Genomic DNA, 17,500 nt, shown 5'->3' with positions numbered 1-17,500 from the left:
CTGTCTGTCTGTCTCTGTCTGTTTGTCTCAATGTCTGTATGTCTGTCTGTCTGTCTGTCTGTCTGTCTGTCTGTCTGTCTGTCTGTCTGTCTGTCTGTCTGTCTGTCTGTCTCTGTCTGTCTGTCTGTCTGTCTGTCTGGCTGTCTGTCTGTCTGTCTCTGTCTGTTTGTCTCAATGTCTGTCTGTATGTCTGTATGTCTGTATGTCTGTCTGTCTGTCTCTGGTCGTCTGTCTGATTGACCTTGTTCTCTCCACTGCGTTGGTCAGTTTGTGTTCAAGGCGGAGTCGCACGGCTTCCGGACGGTCCACGAGGAGCTGGCCAAGGGCATGACCTCTGACCTGAAGAGCAATGAGCAGCCGGCCGTCAGGAACATCCTCAGGGTGAGTCTAGATGGACGCCACGCCCAGTCCCAAATGACACCCTATTCCCTTTAAAGGAACCCATAGGGCTCTGGTCAAAAATAGGGCACTGTATAGGGAATAGGGTGTAATTTCAGTGGATAGTCCCCTGATCTACAGATGCTCACACTGTCAACAAACTGTCAACTGCAACTCTGTTGACATGCAACTGTTTGCTAGGGTTACGGTTAGGTTTAGGGTTAGAGTAAGGGTTAAGGGTTAGGCCTAGTGTTAGGGTTAGTGGATAGTTAATTGAAATGTTGTTGAAATGTTCATAGTTATTTGGACATCTACTGAACATCTACAAACCTATTTGGGGCTATCCAAATAAAGTCATACCTAGAAATGTCATGCATTGACATGATAGGATTCCTTATCTTACATAACAAAGAAGCCTATCTGCTCTACATTATATATTTCTATCTGATTGTGCCATTGAATGTGACCCTGAGTGCTTAACTGAACGTGACCCGGATGATCTGACCCCTGTTTGACCTTTTACCCCTGTCTGCTGCAGTTTTCCTGGTTCTTCTTCGAGCTCATTGTTAAGTCCATGGCCCAGCATCTAGTGGACTCAGACAATGTCAAGGTATAGAAACATAACATATGAAACTATAATATATACATATACACTCACCGGCCAGTTTATTAGGTACACGCATATAGTACCCTGTCGGACCCCCCTTTGCCTTCAGAACAGCCTGAATTCTTCGGGGCATTCTACAAGGTGTCGGAAATATTCCACAGGGATGTTGGTCCATGCTGACGTGATGGCATCACGCAGTTGCTGCAGATTGGACGGCAGTACATTCATGCTGCAAACAGCTCATTCCATCTCATCCCAAAGATGCTCTATTGGGTTGAGGTCTGGGGACTGCGCAGGCCACTCAAGTAAACTGAACTCGCTGTCATGTTCCAGACAATGTTTTTCCACTCCTCAATTGTCCAGTGTTGGTGATGGCATGCCGACTGGAGCCACTTCTTCTTGTTTTTAGCTGATAGGAGTGGAAGCCGGTGTGGTCGTCTGCTGCAATAACCCATCCGTGACAAGGATTGACAAGTTGTGCGTTCCAAGATGCCATTCTGTACACCACTGTTGTACTACGCTGTTATTTGTCTGTTTGTGGCCCACCTGTTAGCTTGCACTATTCTTGCCATTCTCCTTCGACCTCTCTCATCAACGAGCTGTTTTCGCCCACAGGACTGCCACTGCCTGTATGTTTTCTGTTTGTCGCACCATTCTCGGTAAACCCTAGACACTGCCGTGTGTGAAAAGCCCAGGCGGGCAGCCGTTTCTGAGATGCTGGATGCGGCGTGTCTGGCACCGACGATCATGCCACGCTCAAAGTCGCTTAGGTCACTTGTTTTGCCCATTGTAACGTTCATTCGAACAGTAACTGAATGCCTTGATGGCTGCTTTATATAGCAAACCACGGCCGCGTGACTCACTGTCTGTAGGAGTGATCAATTTTCGTGAACAGGGTGGTGTACCTAATAAACTGTTGCTTACCAGACACTTTTATCCAAAGTGACTTACAGTCAGATACGATTTTACAGGAAAATTAATTTAGGAAAGTCAGCATATAAATACACAAACACAATACACTATAACACATGCAGTACGGAAAACACTGGAAAGTTAGTACTCAAGTTACACATATTACGATTCTCTGCGGCCTACTGTCCGACCATGTATTGGGCCTGCATCTGTCCTCCTATAACCCACTGTACCATTCAGTGCTGTTAGTGCATACATTTTGTAGTATGTATATGTGATCTCTGCTGGAATTGAACCTACAACCTTGGTGTTGCTAGTGCAATTTATACATTAGGCCTATATGTTAAGTTCCATATTATGTGTGCCTCAGCTCCCTCGACCACAGAGGTTCCCTTCAACCTATCTGAGTCGTCTGGAGAGCCTAGTCATGACCGTGTCCGACCACATCTTCTGGAAGAACAAGGAGCTGGCAGAGGAGACCCGCAGTGCCAACCTGGCCGTGGCAGCCTTTGTCAAGGTGGGCATCACACACACACATCACATGCTTAGGGAGCTGTCCTTATCATTTGTCGAGATCAAGCTCAAATGCTGCCAAGGGTAATACATTTTGTATTCCCTGACTAATGATACAGAAGCGGAGATGAATGCAATTAAGCTAACTGTAGATGAAAATGGCTTCCGCTGCTATCTATTGTTCATATTGATTTCCTTAAAGAGATTCTCCAGTACTTTTGTATACTTTTTAGACAGTATATCTGAAAGTAGCACTCACGAGCCAAAAGTGGTCCCCGAAAATTGCATACTACGTCACGTGTGCAGATATGTGCACCACTTCATTGCTCTCTCTCGCTCTGCTCTGGGTGCATGATGTCACTCAAATGCGAAGGGCTGAAGTTCATTGGCTAGGACTTGAATTGCTAGGGGGCTGGCCCACGTAAAAACAGTCGCTTTCAAACTAGGGATTTCGTGGCTAATTGAGGTAAGACAGTAATTCTGCTTATAGATTATGCATGTATGAACTACACATTGACACATCCAGCCCAAAGTGGGAGGTTTAAAAGATACTTAGTAGTCGGCAAAGTTCCGGAGCATGTTTTTAACTGTGTTGTGAAATTATGAAATCTCTCTCTTTTATGTTCTTCATTAACTAATGATGACCTCCTCCCTCCCTCCCTCCCTCCCTCCCTCCCTCCCTCCCTCTTTCCCTCCCTCCAGCGTTGCTTCACCCTCATGGACCGAGGGTTCACCTTCAAGCTGATCAGCAACTATGTCAACATGATCACAGCCACTGACAACAAGGTAACACACACACTTACACACACACACATACAAACACACACACATACACACATCCTTCTCATTCTGTCTCAGTCACAGAGGATGTGTGAATAAAGCCTTTTCTCATCCGTCGGTGTAATAGCCAATGTCACTCACTGTAGAATAGAAAGCAATAGAAAACAATGACGGATTGAAAACAATGGACTTCAGAGGTGTTGTGGTGTTTTTATTCGGTCAATCAAGTTGTGACCCCGACGTTTCTCTCGACAGGTGCTGTGTGAGTTCAAGTTTGAGTTCCTGCGAGAGGTGTGCAACCACGAGCACTACATCCCTCTCAGTCTGCCCCTCCCCTCTGCTCGCATCACAGGTCAGAGGTCACCTATGTTTCACAGGGACCCGATTGAAGTCAGTCTTAAGTTTTAATACCGTTGCATTAATCTTCATTCATTACACCGTTTAACACTTTCTTTTCTGTTCATTCTCTTTCCTGTCCATTTCAGACAATGCATCACAAGAAACGCAAAGTGCTCAGGGTAACTATTGGTCCGTTTTTGTGATATTTTGTGATATTCACATGATGATGTACTGATGTTCTTTACCATATGACTGGAACTGGGTGGAATAAACAACCCATCATTTAGTTCTAACATTTAGTGTAGTGTTGTATGTGTAGGAGAATTCTTATATGTGCAGCAGTAGTATGTGGCAGTTTTTCAACCTCTGGTACCAGGACCAGCTCTGGCCCCTGAGATGTTGATAACCAGTCCCTAAACTGATTAGCTGACATCAAGTGAGTCAATTCAAAAGTGTTAGTTTTAATCTAAGGTTTCCTCCAAGAAGGAAGGACCATAGCTTTCTGGTCTCCGCTATAAAGAAGGTTGAGAAACACTGGTATATGAGACTTGGATGCTGTTGGGGCACTGAGCTCTCTCTCTCTGTCTCTCTCTGCCCCCCCCACTAACCCCTCTCCATATCTCTCTCTATAACTCTATCTCTCTTCCTCCTCCTCTCTCTTTCTGCCTCTTTCTCTCCCCCTTTCTTTCTCCCCAACCCCCTCTCTCTCCCTCCTTACTCTCCCCCCCAGTGGACGTGCCGGAGTACAGCCTGACGGGCGAGTTCTGCCGGAAGCACTTCCTGACGGGTCTGTTGCTACGGGAGCTGGGCCTGGCGTTGCAGGATGAGCAGGACCTGCGCCACCTGGCCCTCGCCAGCCTCAAGAACCTGATGGCCAAGCACTCGCTGGATGCCCGCTACGCCATGAAGGTACGCCACGCACGTCAGCACCATGTAGCGGGCACCAGATAATAATATAACATGTGTCCCTAATGGCACCCTATTTTCTATATAGTGCACTACTTTTGACCAGAGCCCTATAGTGTAGAAGTACACCATATATACAAAAGTATGTGGACACCCCTTCAAATTAGTGGATTCGGCTATTTCAGCCACACCCGTTGCTGACAGGTGTATAAAATCGAGCACACAACCATGCAATCTCTATAGACAAACATTGTCAGTAGAATGGCCTTACTGAAGAGCTCAGTGACTTTCAATGTGGAACCGTCATAGGATGCCACCTTTCCAACAAGTCAGTTCGTCAAATTTCTGCCCTACTAGAGCTACCCCGGTCAACTGTTAAGTGCTGTTATTGTGAAGTGGAAACATCTAGGAGCAATAATGGCTCAGACGCAAAGTGGTAGGCTACACAAGCTCACAGAACTGGACCACTGAAGCGCGTAGCGTGTAAATATTGTCTGTCCTCGGCGCAATGCCAAGTGTCGGCTGGAGGGGTGTAAAGCTCACCGCCATTGGACTCTGGAGCAGTGGAAACGCGTTCTCTGGAGTGATGAATCACGCTTCACCATCTGGCAGTCTGACGGACAAATCTGGGTTTGGCGGATGCCAGGAGAACACTACCTGCCCCAATGCAAGTTTGGTGGAGGAGGAATAATGGTCTGGGGCTGTTTTTCATGATTAGGGCTAGGCCCCTTAGGTCCAGTGAAGGGAAATCTTAATGTTACAGCATGCAATGACATTCTAGACGATTCTGTGCTTCAAACTTTGTGGCAACAGTTTGAGGAAGGCCCTTTCCTTTTTCAGCATGCCACTCCTGAGTGGCGCAGTGGTCTAAGGCACTGCATCGCAGTGCTAACTGTGCCACTAGAGATCCTGTTTCGAATCCAGGCTCTGTCGCAGCCGGCCGTGACCGGGAGACTCATGGGCGGCGCACAATTGGCCCAGCGTCGTCCAGGGTAGGGGAGGGAATGGCCGGCAGGGATGTAGCTCAGTTGATAGAGCATGGCGTTTGCAACGCCAGGGTTGTGGGTTCGATTCCCACAGGGGGCCAGTATAAAAAAAAATATATGTATTCACTAACTGTAAGTCGCTCTGGATAAGAGCGTCTGCTAAATGACTAAAATGTAAATGTAAATGTAATGCCCCCGTGCTCAAAGCGAGGCCCATACAGAAATGATTTGTTGAGATTGATGTAGAAGAACTTGACTGGCCTGCACAGAGCCCTGACCTCAACCCCCCATCGAACACCTTTGGGATGAATTGGAATGCCGACTGCGAGCCAGGCCTAGTCACCCAACATCAGTGCCCAACCTCACTAATGCTCTTGTGGCTGAATGGAAGCAAGTCCCCGCAGCAATGTTCCAACATCTAGTGGAAAGCCTTCCCAGAAGAGTGGAGGCTGTTGTAGCAGCAAAAGGGGGACCAACTCCATATTAATGCCCATAATTTTGGAATGAGATGTTCGACGAGCAGGTGTCCACATACTTTTGGTAATGTAGTGTATGTCTGTAAGAAAGAGGTGTGAAATTAGACTAGGGCCACGTAGGAATATTAGCCTGGTTCCAGATCTGTTTCTGTTTTAGTTTAGCCAACTCCTCTGATTACCGTTGTGAGTTGGCTGAAGTGCAAACAGATCTGAGACCAGGCTGTACAAATATTAATGTTCCACACAGGAAACTGAAATATTCTGATTGGACAGTGTACAATGTACTATAGCTGACTGAAACATATACACAGGAAAATTCACTTTTTAGATATTTGCCTGTCATCACGTCACACTTCCAGGAGTGTTCTCTGTGATATTGGGTTGACTAAAAGTGTGTGTGTGTGTGTGTGTGTGTGTGTGTGTGTGTGTGTGTGTGTGTGTGTGTGTGTGTGTGTGTGTGTGTGTGTGTGTTAGGAGTGAGAGGTGCATTACAGTGGTGGCTATGAGGATATGAAACAGCAGGAAATCATTAAACTGGACACACACACACACACACTCACACACACACATACCCTACCCTGCGGTCCTGTGTACAGGAAGCAGGCTAAGTAATGCGGCATTCTCACTGGGACCTCTGAGCACCCAAGGAGAGGAGGTGGGATAGAGTGGGGTGCTGGGAAGGATCCAGGTTGTGTCCCAAATGGCACCCTATTCTCTATAGTTCCCATAGGGCGCTGGTCAAAAGTAGTGCACTATGTAGGGAATAGGGTGCCATTTTGGACTCCAGACAGCCAGATCCCATCTGAGATTAGGAGCCTGCCAAACCCAACACTGTACAACTGTTGACAGATCTCTGTTTCTCTCTCTCTCAATCACGCACAGTTTAAAACCCCTGATAGTTACTCTCTATAGGTCTGTTGCTCACTATCGGTCTCTCTCTCAATCTCTTTGTCTCTCAATCTCTTTGTCTCTCTGTCTCTCTCTCTCTCTCTCTCTCTGTCTCTCTCTCTCTCTCTCTCTCTCTCTCTCTCTCTCTCTCTCTGTGTCTCAAATTCTCTCTCCTCTCTCTCTATCTGTCTCAAATTCTCTCTCCTCTCTCTCGCTATCTGTCTCAAATTCTCTCTCCTCTCTCTGTCTCAAATTCTCTCTCTCTCTCTCGGTCTCAAATTCTCTCTCCTCTCTCTCTCTATCTGTCTCAAATTCTCTCTCCTCTCTCTCTCTCTGTCTCAAATTCTCTCTCCTCTCTCTCTCTCTGTCTCAAATTCTCTCTCCTCTCTCTCTTTATCTGTCTCACATTCTCTCTCCTCTCTCTCTCTATCTGTCTCAAATTCTCTCTCCTCTCTCTCTGTCTTAAATTCTCTCTCCTCTCTCTCTTTATCTGTCTCAAATTCTCTCTCTTCTCTCTCTCTATCTGTCTCAAATTCTCTCTCCTCTCTCTCTCTATCTGTCTCGAATTATCTCCTCTCTCTCTCTCTGTCTCAAATTCTCTCTCCTCTCTCTCTCTCTCTGTCTCAAATTCTCTCTCCTCTCTCTCTCTGTCTCAAATTCTCTCTCCTCTCTCTCTATCTGTCTCGAAATCTCTCTCCTCTCTCTCTCTGTCTCAAATTCTCTCTCATCTCTCTCTCTCTGTCTCAAATTCTCTCCTCTCTCTCTTTATCTGTCTCAAATTCTCTCTCCTCTCTCTCTCTATCTGTCTCAAATTCTCTCTCCTCTCTCTCTCTGTCTCAAATTCTCTCTCCTCTCTCTCTGTCTCAAATTCTCTCTCTCTCTTTATCTGTCTCAAATTCTCTCTCCTCTCTCTCTCTATCTGTCTCAAATTCTCTCTCCTCTCTCTATCTGTCTCAAATTCTCTCTCCTCTCTCTCTCTATCTGTCTCGAATTCTCTCTCTATGCCCTGCCTTTCTCCCTCCCCCTCAAACCTCTCTCTCTCTCTCTCTCTCTCTCTCTCTCTCTCTCTCTCTCTCTCTCTCCTCCCATTCTCTGTTTCTCTCTCCTCTCTCTCTCTGCCACCCCTCTCTCTTTCCTCCCTCTGCCCCTCCCCCTCTCTCTCCTCCCTCTCTCTTCATATTCTCCAGGATAAGCAGGCGAGAATAGCGTCCCTCTACCTGCCTCTGTATGGCCTCATCCTGGACAACATGCCTCGCTTCTTCCTTCGAGACCTCTTCCCCATCTACTTCACCTCCAGTGACCAAGTAAGAGCCTCTACTGCAGTCCTGATTGACTGCAGCCCTGCCCATGTCCAAGCAAAGTGCCATAAAGCCACTGTTGTTGTAGTGATGTCATAGTTTGGCGCGGCCCGCAGTGCTACTTTAGGGTCATGTATGTCCAGTCACAGCCCAGTTCACAGAGGCTAGGGAGGGTGCAGTGGAGGGAGGGGGAGAGAGAGAGGGAGAGAGAGGAAGGGCAGGGATAAATGCTTACACAGGCACATCCGCTAATGTTACTTTTAAACACAGGAAACAGTAATTAAGCTTTAACAACGGAAACCTGCATTTATGGTTCCCATTTATATTAGACGTGCCTCTGGAAAAACCTGGAAGGGAAATGTTTTGTTTTTATATTTGTCATTGACAGGTAGTGTAATCGAGCTTTACCCAGGCAGACTCTCTAGAGTAATCTCTAGATGGTGGAAAGTGCTACGTTTGAGTTCTATTAAAACTCTAATATCTTGCTCACTGGTGTTGCAGTGAACTGTGTCCCTCTGGGCCAGTAGAGTCACAGTGAAATGTTTCCCTCTGGCCCAGTGGTCTTACAGTATAATATTTCCCTCTGGCCTAGTGGTGTCACAGTATAATATTTACCTCTGGCCTAGTGGTGTTACAGTTAAATGTTTCCCTCTGGCCCGGTGGAGTCACAGTGAAATGTTTCCCTCTGGCCTAGTGGTGTCACAGTGAAATGTTTCCCTCTGGCCTAGTGGTGTCACAGTGAAATGTTTCCCTCTGGCCTAGTGGTGTTACAGCAAACTCTTTCCCCCTCTCCAGGGTTCAAGAGACGACCTGAGTGTGGGAGGGGGCGGGGCAGGTCAGGTGGCTCACGTCCTTCGCCATGGTAACTCGGTGGATGCCTCCTTCTCCAAAGAAGTGCTCAACTCCATCACAGGTAGTGTGTGTATGCGTGTTTGCAACTGTGTCTGCACCTCTCTGCACATACATGTCCATAACCTCTAACCCTTCTCCTGCCACCCCCAGCCTTCTCCTCCCTGGCTGTTTCCACGGGTAACCATGCCGACTCGCGGGGTTCTCTGATCAGCATAGAGTCCAACCCCAGCACCAGCGACAGGAACAGCGAGAAGATGGACGGATGTGAAAAGGTGAGAAAGATGACAACACCCAGTCAGCAGCATTTCATGTCCAGAAATGTTTTGCAGACACTGTACTGTCTTAAAGAAAGAACAAAAAGAAAATAACTATTGCATAAAGAAGAATGTGTGTGTCTTTCTCCTTCTCTCTCTCTCTCTCTCTCCCCTCCCACTCTCCCTATCTCCCCCCTTTTCTCTCCCTTCCTTCCCTCACTCTCTCTGTCATCAGTTTGCCCGGCCTCAGTCTCTGATAGGCTTTGGATCTCGCTTTGACAAGCTGGACCAGGCCGAGACTCGCAGTCTGCTCATGTGTTTTCTCCACATCATGAAGACCATATCGGAGGGTGAGACACATAGGGTTATCTCCATGCAGATCCTATAATTCACTACAGTAAGCGCCAAAGGTATTGGGACAGTGACAAATGTTTTGTTGTTTTGGCTCTGTACTACAGCACTTTGGATTTGAAATTATACAATACTATGAGGTTAAAGTGCAGATTGTCAGCTTTAATTTTAGGGTATTTTCATCCATATCGGATGAACCGTTTAGAAATTACAGCACTTTGTGTACATAGTCCCCCCATTTTAGGGGACCAAAAGTATTGGGACAAATTCACATATATGTATTAAAGTAGTCAAAAGTTAGGTACAGTATTTGGTCCCATATTCATAGCATGCAATGACTACATCAAGCTTGGACTCTACAAATTGGTTGGATGTATTTTCTGTTTGTTTTGATTGTGTTTCAGATGATTTTGTGCCCAATAGAAATTAATGCTACATAATTTGTTGTGTCATTTTGAAGTCATTTTTATTTTAAATAAGAATACAATATGTTTCTAAACACTTCTACATCAATGTGGATGCTATCATGATTACGGATAATCCTGAATGAATCGAGAATACTGATGAGTGAGAAAGTTATAGAAGCACAAATATCATCTGCACTTTTTTTTTTTTTTACCTCATAGTCATTGTATCATTTAAAATCCAAAGTGCTGGAATACAGAGCCAAAACAACAAAAAATGTGTCACTGTCCCAATACTTTTGGACTGCACTGTGTATGTGTTCTTTATGAAATTCTATGGTTAACTCCTTCACTACCGGACCATAGCCAACAGTACAGTGGCTTGGTAGCAATCGGACCATATACAGTGGGGAAAAAAAGTATTTAGTCAGCCACCAATTGTGCAAGTTCTCCCACTTAAAAAGATGAGAGAGGCCTGTAATTTTCATCAAAGGTACACGTCAACTATGACAGACAAATTGAGAAAAAAAAATCCAGAAAATCACATTGTAGGATTTTTAATGAATTTATTTGCAAATTATGGTGGAAAATAAGTATTTGGTCACCTACAAACAAGCAAGATTTCTGGCTCTCACAGACCTGTAACTTCTTATTTAAGAAGCTCCTCTGTCCTCCACTCGTTACCTCTATTAATGGCACCTGTTTGAACTTGTTATCAGTATAAAAGACACCTGTCCACAACCTCAAACAGTCACACTCCAAACTCCACTATGGCCAAGACCAAAGAGCTGTCAAAGGACACCAGAAACAAAATTGTAGACCTGCACCAGGCTGGGAAGACTGAATCTGCAATAGGTAAGCAGCTTGGTTTGAAGAAATCAACTGTGGGAGCAATTATTAGGAAATGGAAGACATACAAGACCACTGATAATCTCCCTCGATCTGGGGCTCCACGCAAGATCTCACCCCGTGGGGTCAAAATGATCACAAGAACGGTGAGCAAAAAACCCCAGAACCACACGGGGGGACCTAGTGAATTACCTGCAGAGAGCTGGGACCAAAGTAACAAAGCCTACCATCAGTAACACACTACGCCGCCAGGGACTCAAAATCCTGCAGTGCCAGACGTGTCCCCCTGCTTAAACCAGTACATGTCCAGGCCCGTCTGAAGTTTGCTAGAGTGCATTTGGATGATCCAGAAGAGGATTGGGAGAATGTCATATGGTCAGATGAAACCAAAATAGAACTTTTTGGTAAAAACTCAACTCGTCGTGTTTGGAGGACAAAGAATGCTGAGTTGCATCCAAAGAACACCATACCTACTGTGAAGCATGGGGGTGGAAACATCATGCTTTGGGGCTGTTTTTCTGCAAAGGGACCAGGACGACTGATCCGTGTATAGGAAAGAATGAATGGGGCCATGTATCGTGAGATTTTGAGTGAAAACCTCCTTCCATCAGCAAGGGCATTGAAGAAGAAACGTGGCTGGGTCTTTCAGCATGACAATGATCCCAAACACACCGCCTGGGCAACGAAGGAGTGGCTTCATAAGAAGCATTTCAAGGTCCTGGAGTGGCCTAGCCAGTCTCCAGATCTCAACCCCATAGAAAATCTTTGGAGGGAGTTGAAAGTCCGTGTTGCCCAGCGACAGCCCCAAAACATCACTGCTCTAGAGGAGATCTGCATGGAGGAATGGGCCAAAATACCAGCAACAGTGTGTGAAAACCTTGTGAAGACTTACAGAAAACGTTTGACCTGTGTCATTGCCAACAAAGGGTATATAACAAAGTATTGAGAAACGTTTGTTATTGACCAAATACTTATTTTCCACCATCATTTGCAAATAAATTCATTTAAAATCCTACAATGTGATTTTCTGGATTTTTTTTCTTCTCATTTTGTCTGTCATAGTTGACGTGTACCTATGATGAAAATGACAGGCCTCTCTCATCTTTTTAAGTGGGAGAACTTGCACAATTGGTGGCTGACTAAATACTTTTTTTCCCCACTGTACTAGGACTACACTACAGTAGCCGGGTAGCTAGTACCGTTAGCCAATTCCTTAGTGTTAACCTCTTCCATACCGGACCATAGCCTACAGTAGGGTTGTTAGGATACCAGTATACTCGATTTTCCATGGCAAAAAGGAAAACACTAAGAAGTCTAAACTATGCTTTATGTGAAATATTTGGTGCTAACGCTTGGGAAGTAAACAGACGTGACTCTGGATGATGTCATAAGGCTGTTTGTTTGTTTGTTTCCAACATTAGGACTGTTTTCCTCAAGAAATTAAGTCTGCTTCATGTTTTGTTTGCTTCTCATGATACTTCAGAGTCACGATACTGGTATGCACTGTTAGTCATTTCCTTGCAGTTGCACAGTGAAGTAGTACAAGTACAGGTTCATGTGATAAGAACACTGCCTTCTATTTGCAGAGGTGATGGTTTCCTACTGGCACCGAGCCATACACCAGGAGATCTCCGACTTCTTCAACATCCTGGAGTGAGTATCCTCAGTGTTAACACTTCCTCTCTCCCTGTGTAGATGGACAGATACTATAGGTGGATGGATACATTACATTCATTACATTTATTTTCAAAGACACAACTACGCATATCAGACTTCAAATAAGTACATGGTGTAACAGAAGTGGCCTTTGACCTTGGTTGTGAAGAAGCCTATAGAGGAAGATAATAAATGCCACGTTTGACCCTACCGCACAAACACACAGATGTATATGCACACAAACCACCAACACAAGCAGGCACACACCCTCCCACTCAGACATGTGTACATGCACACACAGACGCCAACACACACACACACAGTACTTGTATCAGGGTTGTAGCCATTGACAGTGTTAGCATAGATCTTTGCATTGTTGTTTGGCCCATAGGTGCCTTGCTGTTCCATAGCAACAGAAAAGGCCACACTCATGACTAGGGAAAGGATGGGGAAATGATGGTCAGTTGAGATTTCATGAGAGTAAGATTAATTGATTGATTTAAATAGAACATTGCAAAACCAAATAATAAATGAAGCAATAAAGCCTAATCTCAATACTGACAGGATGAGCAAATGACTGTCACTATGACTGTCACGTTCTTGTTTAGTGCAAGAGTAATAAATCAGTGAGAAAGTAAAAATCAGTGAATAGTAAAGATATTCCTTGATAACATTGTGCATCTCGAGAACATATTGACAAATCTCTTGATAACATTGTGTGTGTGGGTGCAGGGTTTTGAAACTCTTGTCTACTTGACTATAATTGAGTGTATTTCATGTTGGTTCCTGTTTCTTTTGTGTTTGCATTGAAGGTAGCCTAGCGGTTAGAGTGTTGGGCCAGTAACTGAAAGGTTGCTGGTTTGAATACCTCCACTGACAATGTGAAAAATCTATCGATGTGCCTTTGAGCAAGGCACTTAACGCTAATTTTCTTAAGGGGCGCCGTACTACTATGACTGACCCTGTAAAACAACACATTTCACTTCACCTATCAGGTCTATATGACAATAAAATATATACAGGGCATTCGGAAAGTATTCACACCCCTTGACTTTTTCCACATTTTGTTACGTTATAGCCTTATTCTAAAATTGATTAAATGGTTTTTTCCCCTCATCAATCTACACACAATACCCCATAATGACAAAGAAAAAACATGTTTTTAAAACTTAAATATCTATCTACATAAGGATTCAGACCCTTTACTCAGTACTTTGTTGAAGCACCTTTGGCAATGATTACAGCCTCAAGTCTTCTTGGGTATGACGCTACAAGCTTGGCACACCTATATTTGGGGAGTTTCTCCTATTCTTCTCTGCAGATCCTCTCAAGATCTGTCAGGTTGGATGGGGAGTGTCGCTGCACAGCTATTTTCAGGTCTCTCCAGAGATGTTCGATCGGGTTCAAGTCTGGGCTCTGGCTGGGCCACTCAAGGACATTCAGAGACTTGTCCCGAAGCCACTCCTGTGTTGTCTTGCCTGTGTGCTTAGGGTCGTTGTGCTGTTGGAAGGTGAACCTTCGCCCCAGTCTGAGGTCCTGTGCATTCTGGAGAAGGTTTTCATCAAGGATCTCTCTGTACTTTGCTCCGTTCATCTTTTCCTCGATACTGATTAGTCTCCCAGTCCCTGCCATTGAAAAACATCCCTAAAGCATGATGCTGCAATCACCATGCTTCACCGTAGGGATGGTGCCAGGTTTCCTCCAGACGTGACGCTTGGCATTCAGGCCAAAGAGTTCAATCTTGGTTTCAAGACCATATAATCTTGTTTCTCATGGTCTGAGAGTCCTTTAGGTGCCTTTTGGCAAACTCCAAGCGGGCTGTTATGTGCTTTTTACGGAGGAGTGGCTTCCATCTGGCCACTCTACCATAAATGCCTGATTGGTGGAGTGCTGCAGAGATGGTTGTCCTTCTGGAAGGTTCTCCCATCTCCACAGAGGAACTCTGGAGCTCTTTCAGAGTGACCATCGGGTTCTTGGTCACCTCCCCCAATTGCTCAGTTTGGCTGGGCGGCCAGCACTAGGAAGAGTCTAAAAATCTGTTTTCAATTTGTCATTATGGGGTATTGTGTCTAGATTGATGAGGAAATGTTTTTATTTAATCCATTTTAGAATAAGGCTGTAACGTAACAAAATGTGGAAAAAGGGAAGGGGTCTGAATACTTTCCGAATGCACTGTATATTTTTTTGTTGAACTTTAGTAGTCTTAGGCCTAGATTCAATCTGGACCGCGGAAGATCTGCGTTATTGCACGATTTACATTTAAAGGTAATTTCCGATTGAGCCGACATATGCAGCGTTTACCGTGAGTGCGGTCTCTGCAAATAACATTGCCTTTAAAAGTAAATCACGCTATAATGCGGATCCTCCGAAGTCCGGATTGATTCTAACCCTAACTTGAACTCTGGTAGTTCAACTATAAATAGGCCTAGTTGAACTTTCCAACGCAAATGACGAGTTGAAGTTGAACTCAAGTAGTAGAACTTTAGGAGGCCTAGTTGAACTTTCCAGTGCTAATGACTTTGTCCTCTCATTACAGGGAGGGAGGGAGGGAGGAAGGTGTGCATAACAGAGAGAGACAGAAGAGGACGGGGATGATGGGAGACTTGGCAGAGGGGAACGGATGAGACCGATAAAAGAGAGAGAGAAAAAGAAAGAAAGAGAGAGGGGGGCTGTAAAACGTATAAGAGTTTTAGAGGGATAGGCTCCAACTTTTCTCCCCTAGCCTCCACTCAGCTCTGCAGTAAATTCCCTGTGTTTCCTGTCTCTGCTGGTGCTTCTGTTATTATAACACACAGCTCCAAGGCACACAGTACTGTAGTACTGTCCTCAGCTCACACTGGACACACATACACAGACACACACACACACACACACACATACAGTACCAGTCAAACGTTTGGACACACCTACTCATTCAAGCGTTTTTCTTTATTTTTACTATTTTCTACATTGTAGAATAATAGTGAAGACATCAAAACTATAAAATAGCACATGGAATCATGTAGGAACCAAAAAGGTGTTAAACCAATCAAAATATATTTCATATTTGAGATTCTTGAAATAGCCACCCTTTGCCTTGATGACAGCTTTGCACACTCTTGGCATTCTCTCAACCAGCTTCACCTGGAATGCTTTTCCAACAGTCTTGAAGGAGTTCCCACATAGGCTGAGCACTTGTTGGCTGCTTTTCCTTCACTCTGCGGTCCGACTCATCCCAAACCATCTCAATTTGGTTGCGGTCAGGAGGCCAGGTCATCTGATGCAGCACTCCATCACTCTCCTTCTTGGTAAAATAGCCCTTACACAGCCTGGAGGTGTGTTGGGTCATTGTCCTGTTGAAAAACAAATGATAGTCCCACTAAGCCCAAACTAGATGGGATGGCGTATCGCTGCAGAATGCTGTGGTAGCCATGCTGGTTAAGTGTGCCTTGAATTCTAAGTAAATCACAGACAGTGTCACCAGCAAAACACCCCCACACCATAACACCTCCTCCTCCATGCTTTACGGTGGGAACTACACATGCGGAGATCATCCGTTCACCCACACCGCGTCTCAAATTTGGACTCCAGACCAAAGGACACATTTCCAACGGTCTAATGTCCATTGCTCGTGTTTCTTGGCCCAAGCAGGTCTCTTCTTCTTATTGGTGTCCTTTAGTAGTGGTTTCTTTGCAGCAATTCGACCATGAAGACCTGATTCACACAGTCCCCTCTGACCAGTTGATCTTGAGATGTGTCTGTGACTTGAACTCTGTGAAGCATTTATTTGGGCTACAATTTCTGAGGCTGGTAACTCTAATGAACTTATCCCCTGCAACAGAGGTAACTCTGGGTCTTCCATTCCTGTGGCGGTGAGAGACAGTTTCATCATAGCGCTTGATGGTTTTTGCGACTGCACTTGAAGAAACTTTCAAAGTTCTTGACATTTTCCATAAGGTAATGATGGACTGTCATTTTTCTTTGCTTATTTGAGCTGTTCTTGCAATAATATGGACTTGGTCTTTTACCAAATATGTCTACCTTCTGTAAACCACCCCCCTACCTTGTCACAACACAACTGATTGGCTCAAACGCATTAAGAAGGAAAGAAATTCCACAAATTAACTTTTAAGAAGGCACACCTGTTAATTGAAATGCATTCCAGGTGAATACCTCATAAAGCTGGTTGAGAGAATGCCAAGAGTGTGCAAAGCTGTCATCAAGGCAAAGGGTGGCTATTTGAAGAATCTCAAAGATAAAATATATTTTGATTTGTTTAACACTTTTTTGGTTACTACATGATTCCATATGTGTTATTTCATAGTTTTGATGTCTTCACTATTATTCTGCAATGTAAAAAATAGTAAAAATAAAGAAAAAACCTTGAATGAATGTGAGTGTGTCCAAACTTTTGACTGGTATTGTACATACACATACACACATCGTGACTGCACAAACACACACATGCATCGTGACGGCACGCACAACACATTCCTGCACGCTTACAAACTTATACTCAACGCACACACACCCTAATACACAATCTCTCTCATCTTCCTCTATGCAGGCTGTGTCTCCAGCACTTCAGATTCCTGGGGAAGCGCCACATAGCCAGGTAAGGGTCAGCCTTCCACAGGTGCTTTTAGCTGATACTATGTACCTGCTACTGTTCTTCTTCTCCCACACTGTGTGTATGTGTGTGTGTGTTCATTGGTTTTACCAATGAAAGACATGCAACCTTCTGTCAGATTGTGTGAAATGTTATGTTTGCTCAACAGCCAGATACACACACACACACACACACACGCACACACAAATTCAATCACACACACACACATTCAACTACCCTCTCCCCAACCGACACACATTCACAAACACACTTAATGTGCATAATGTATGCGCACGCAACCGTCGGTCACACACAAACACAAACCCAGGCTGCTCCCAGGGTCCAGGGTGGGGCTCTCTGACTATCTCCCCAGCGCCAGCTGCTGCTGCCTATGTGTCTGTGTGTGTCTTTGTGTGTCTGTGTGTGTGTGTGTACACGCTTGTTTGCGTGCCTGTGTCTGTGT

At 44.9% G+C, this 17,500-nt stretch overlaps 1 protein-coding gene across 1 annotated transcript in view; it reads left to right on the top strand.

Moving 5' to 3' along the window:
* Nucleotides 1–17,500, top strand: part of LOC311105907 (dedicator of cytokinesis protein 10-like) — a 98,688-nt gene that overhangs the window by 43,696 nt on the left and 37,492 nt on the right. Inside the window, 13 exon segments of the mRNA XM_084148136.1 lie at nt 268–381; nt 917–988; nt 2,268–2,414; nt 3,113–3,196; nt 3,446–3,542; nt 3,676–3,708; nt 4,260–4,438; nt 7,973–8,089; nt 8,879–8,996; nt 9,086–9,207; nt 9,425–9,539; nt 12,380–12,446; nt 16,996–17,043. Of these exon segments, the coding sequence (XP_084004262.1) occupies nt 268–381; nt 917–988; nt 2,268–2,414; nt 3,113–3,196; nt 3,446–3,542; nt 3,676–3,708; nt 4,260–4,438; nt 7,973–8,089; nt 8,879–8,996; nt 9,086–9,207; nt 9,425–9,539; nt 12,380–12,446; nt 16,996–17,043 (1,313 nt within the window).

This window comes from Coregonus lavaretus (genome assembly GCF_964263955.1).
Source record: "Coregonus lavaretus genome assembly, chromosome: 30".
Classification (NCBI taxonomy): domain Eukaryota; kingdom Metazoa; phylum Chordata; class Actinopteri; order Salmoniformes; family Salmonidae; genus Coregonus; species Coregonus lavaretus.
Note: the sequence above shows the minus strand (reverse complement) of the source record. Positions and strands in the feature narration are given on the sequence as shown.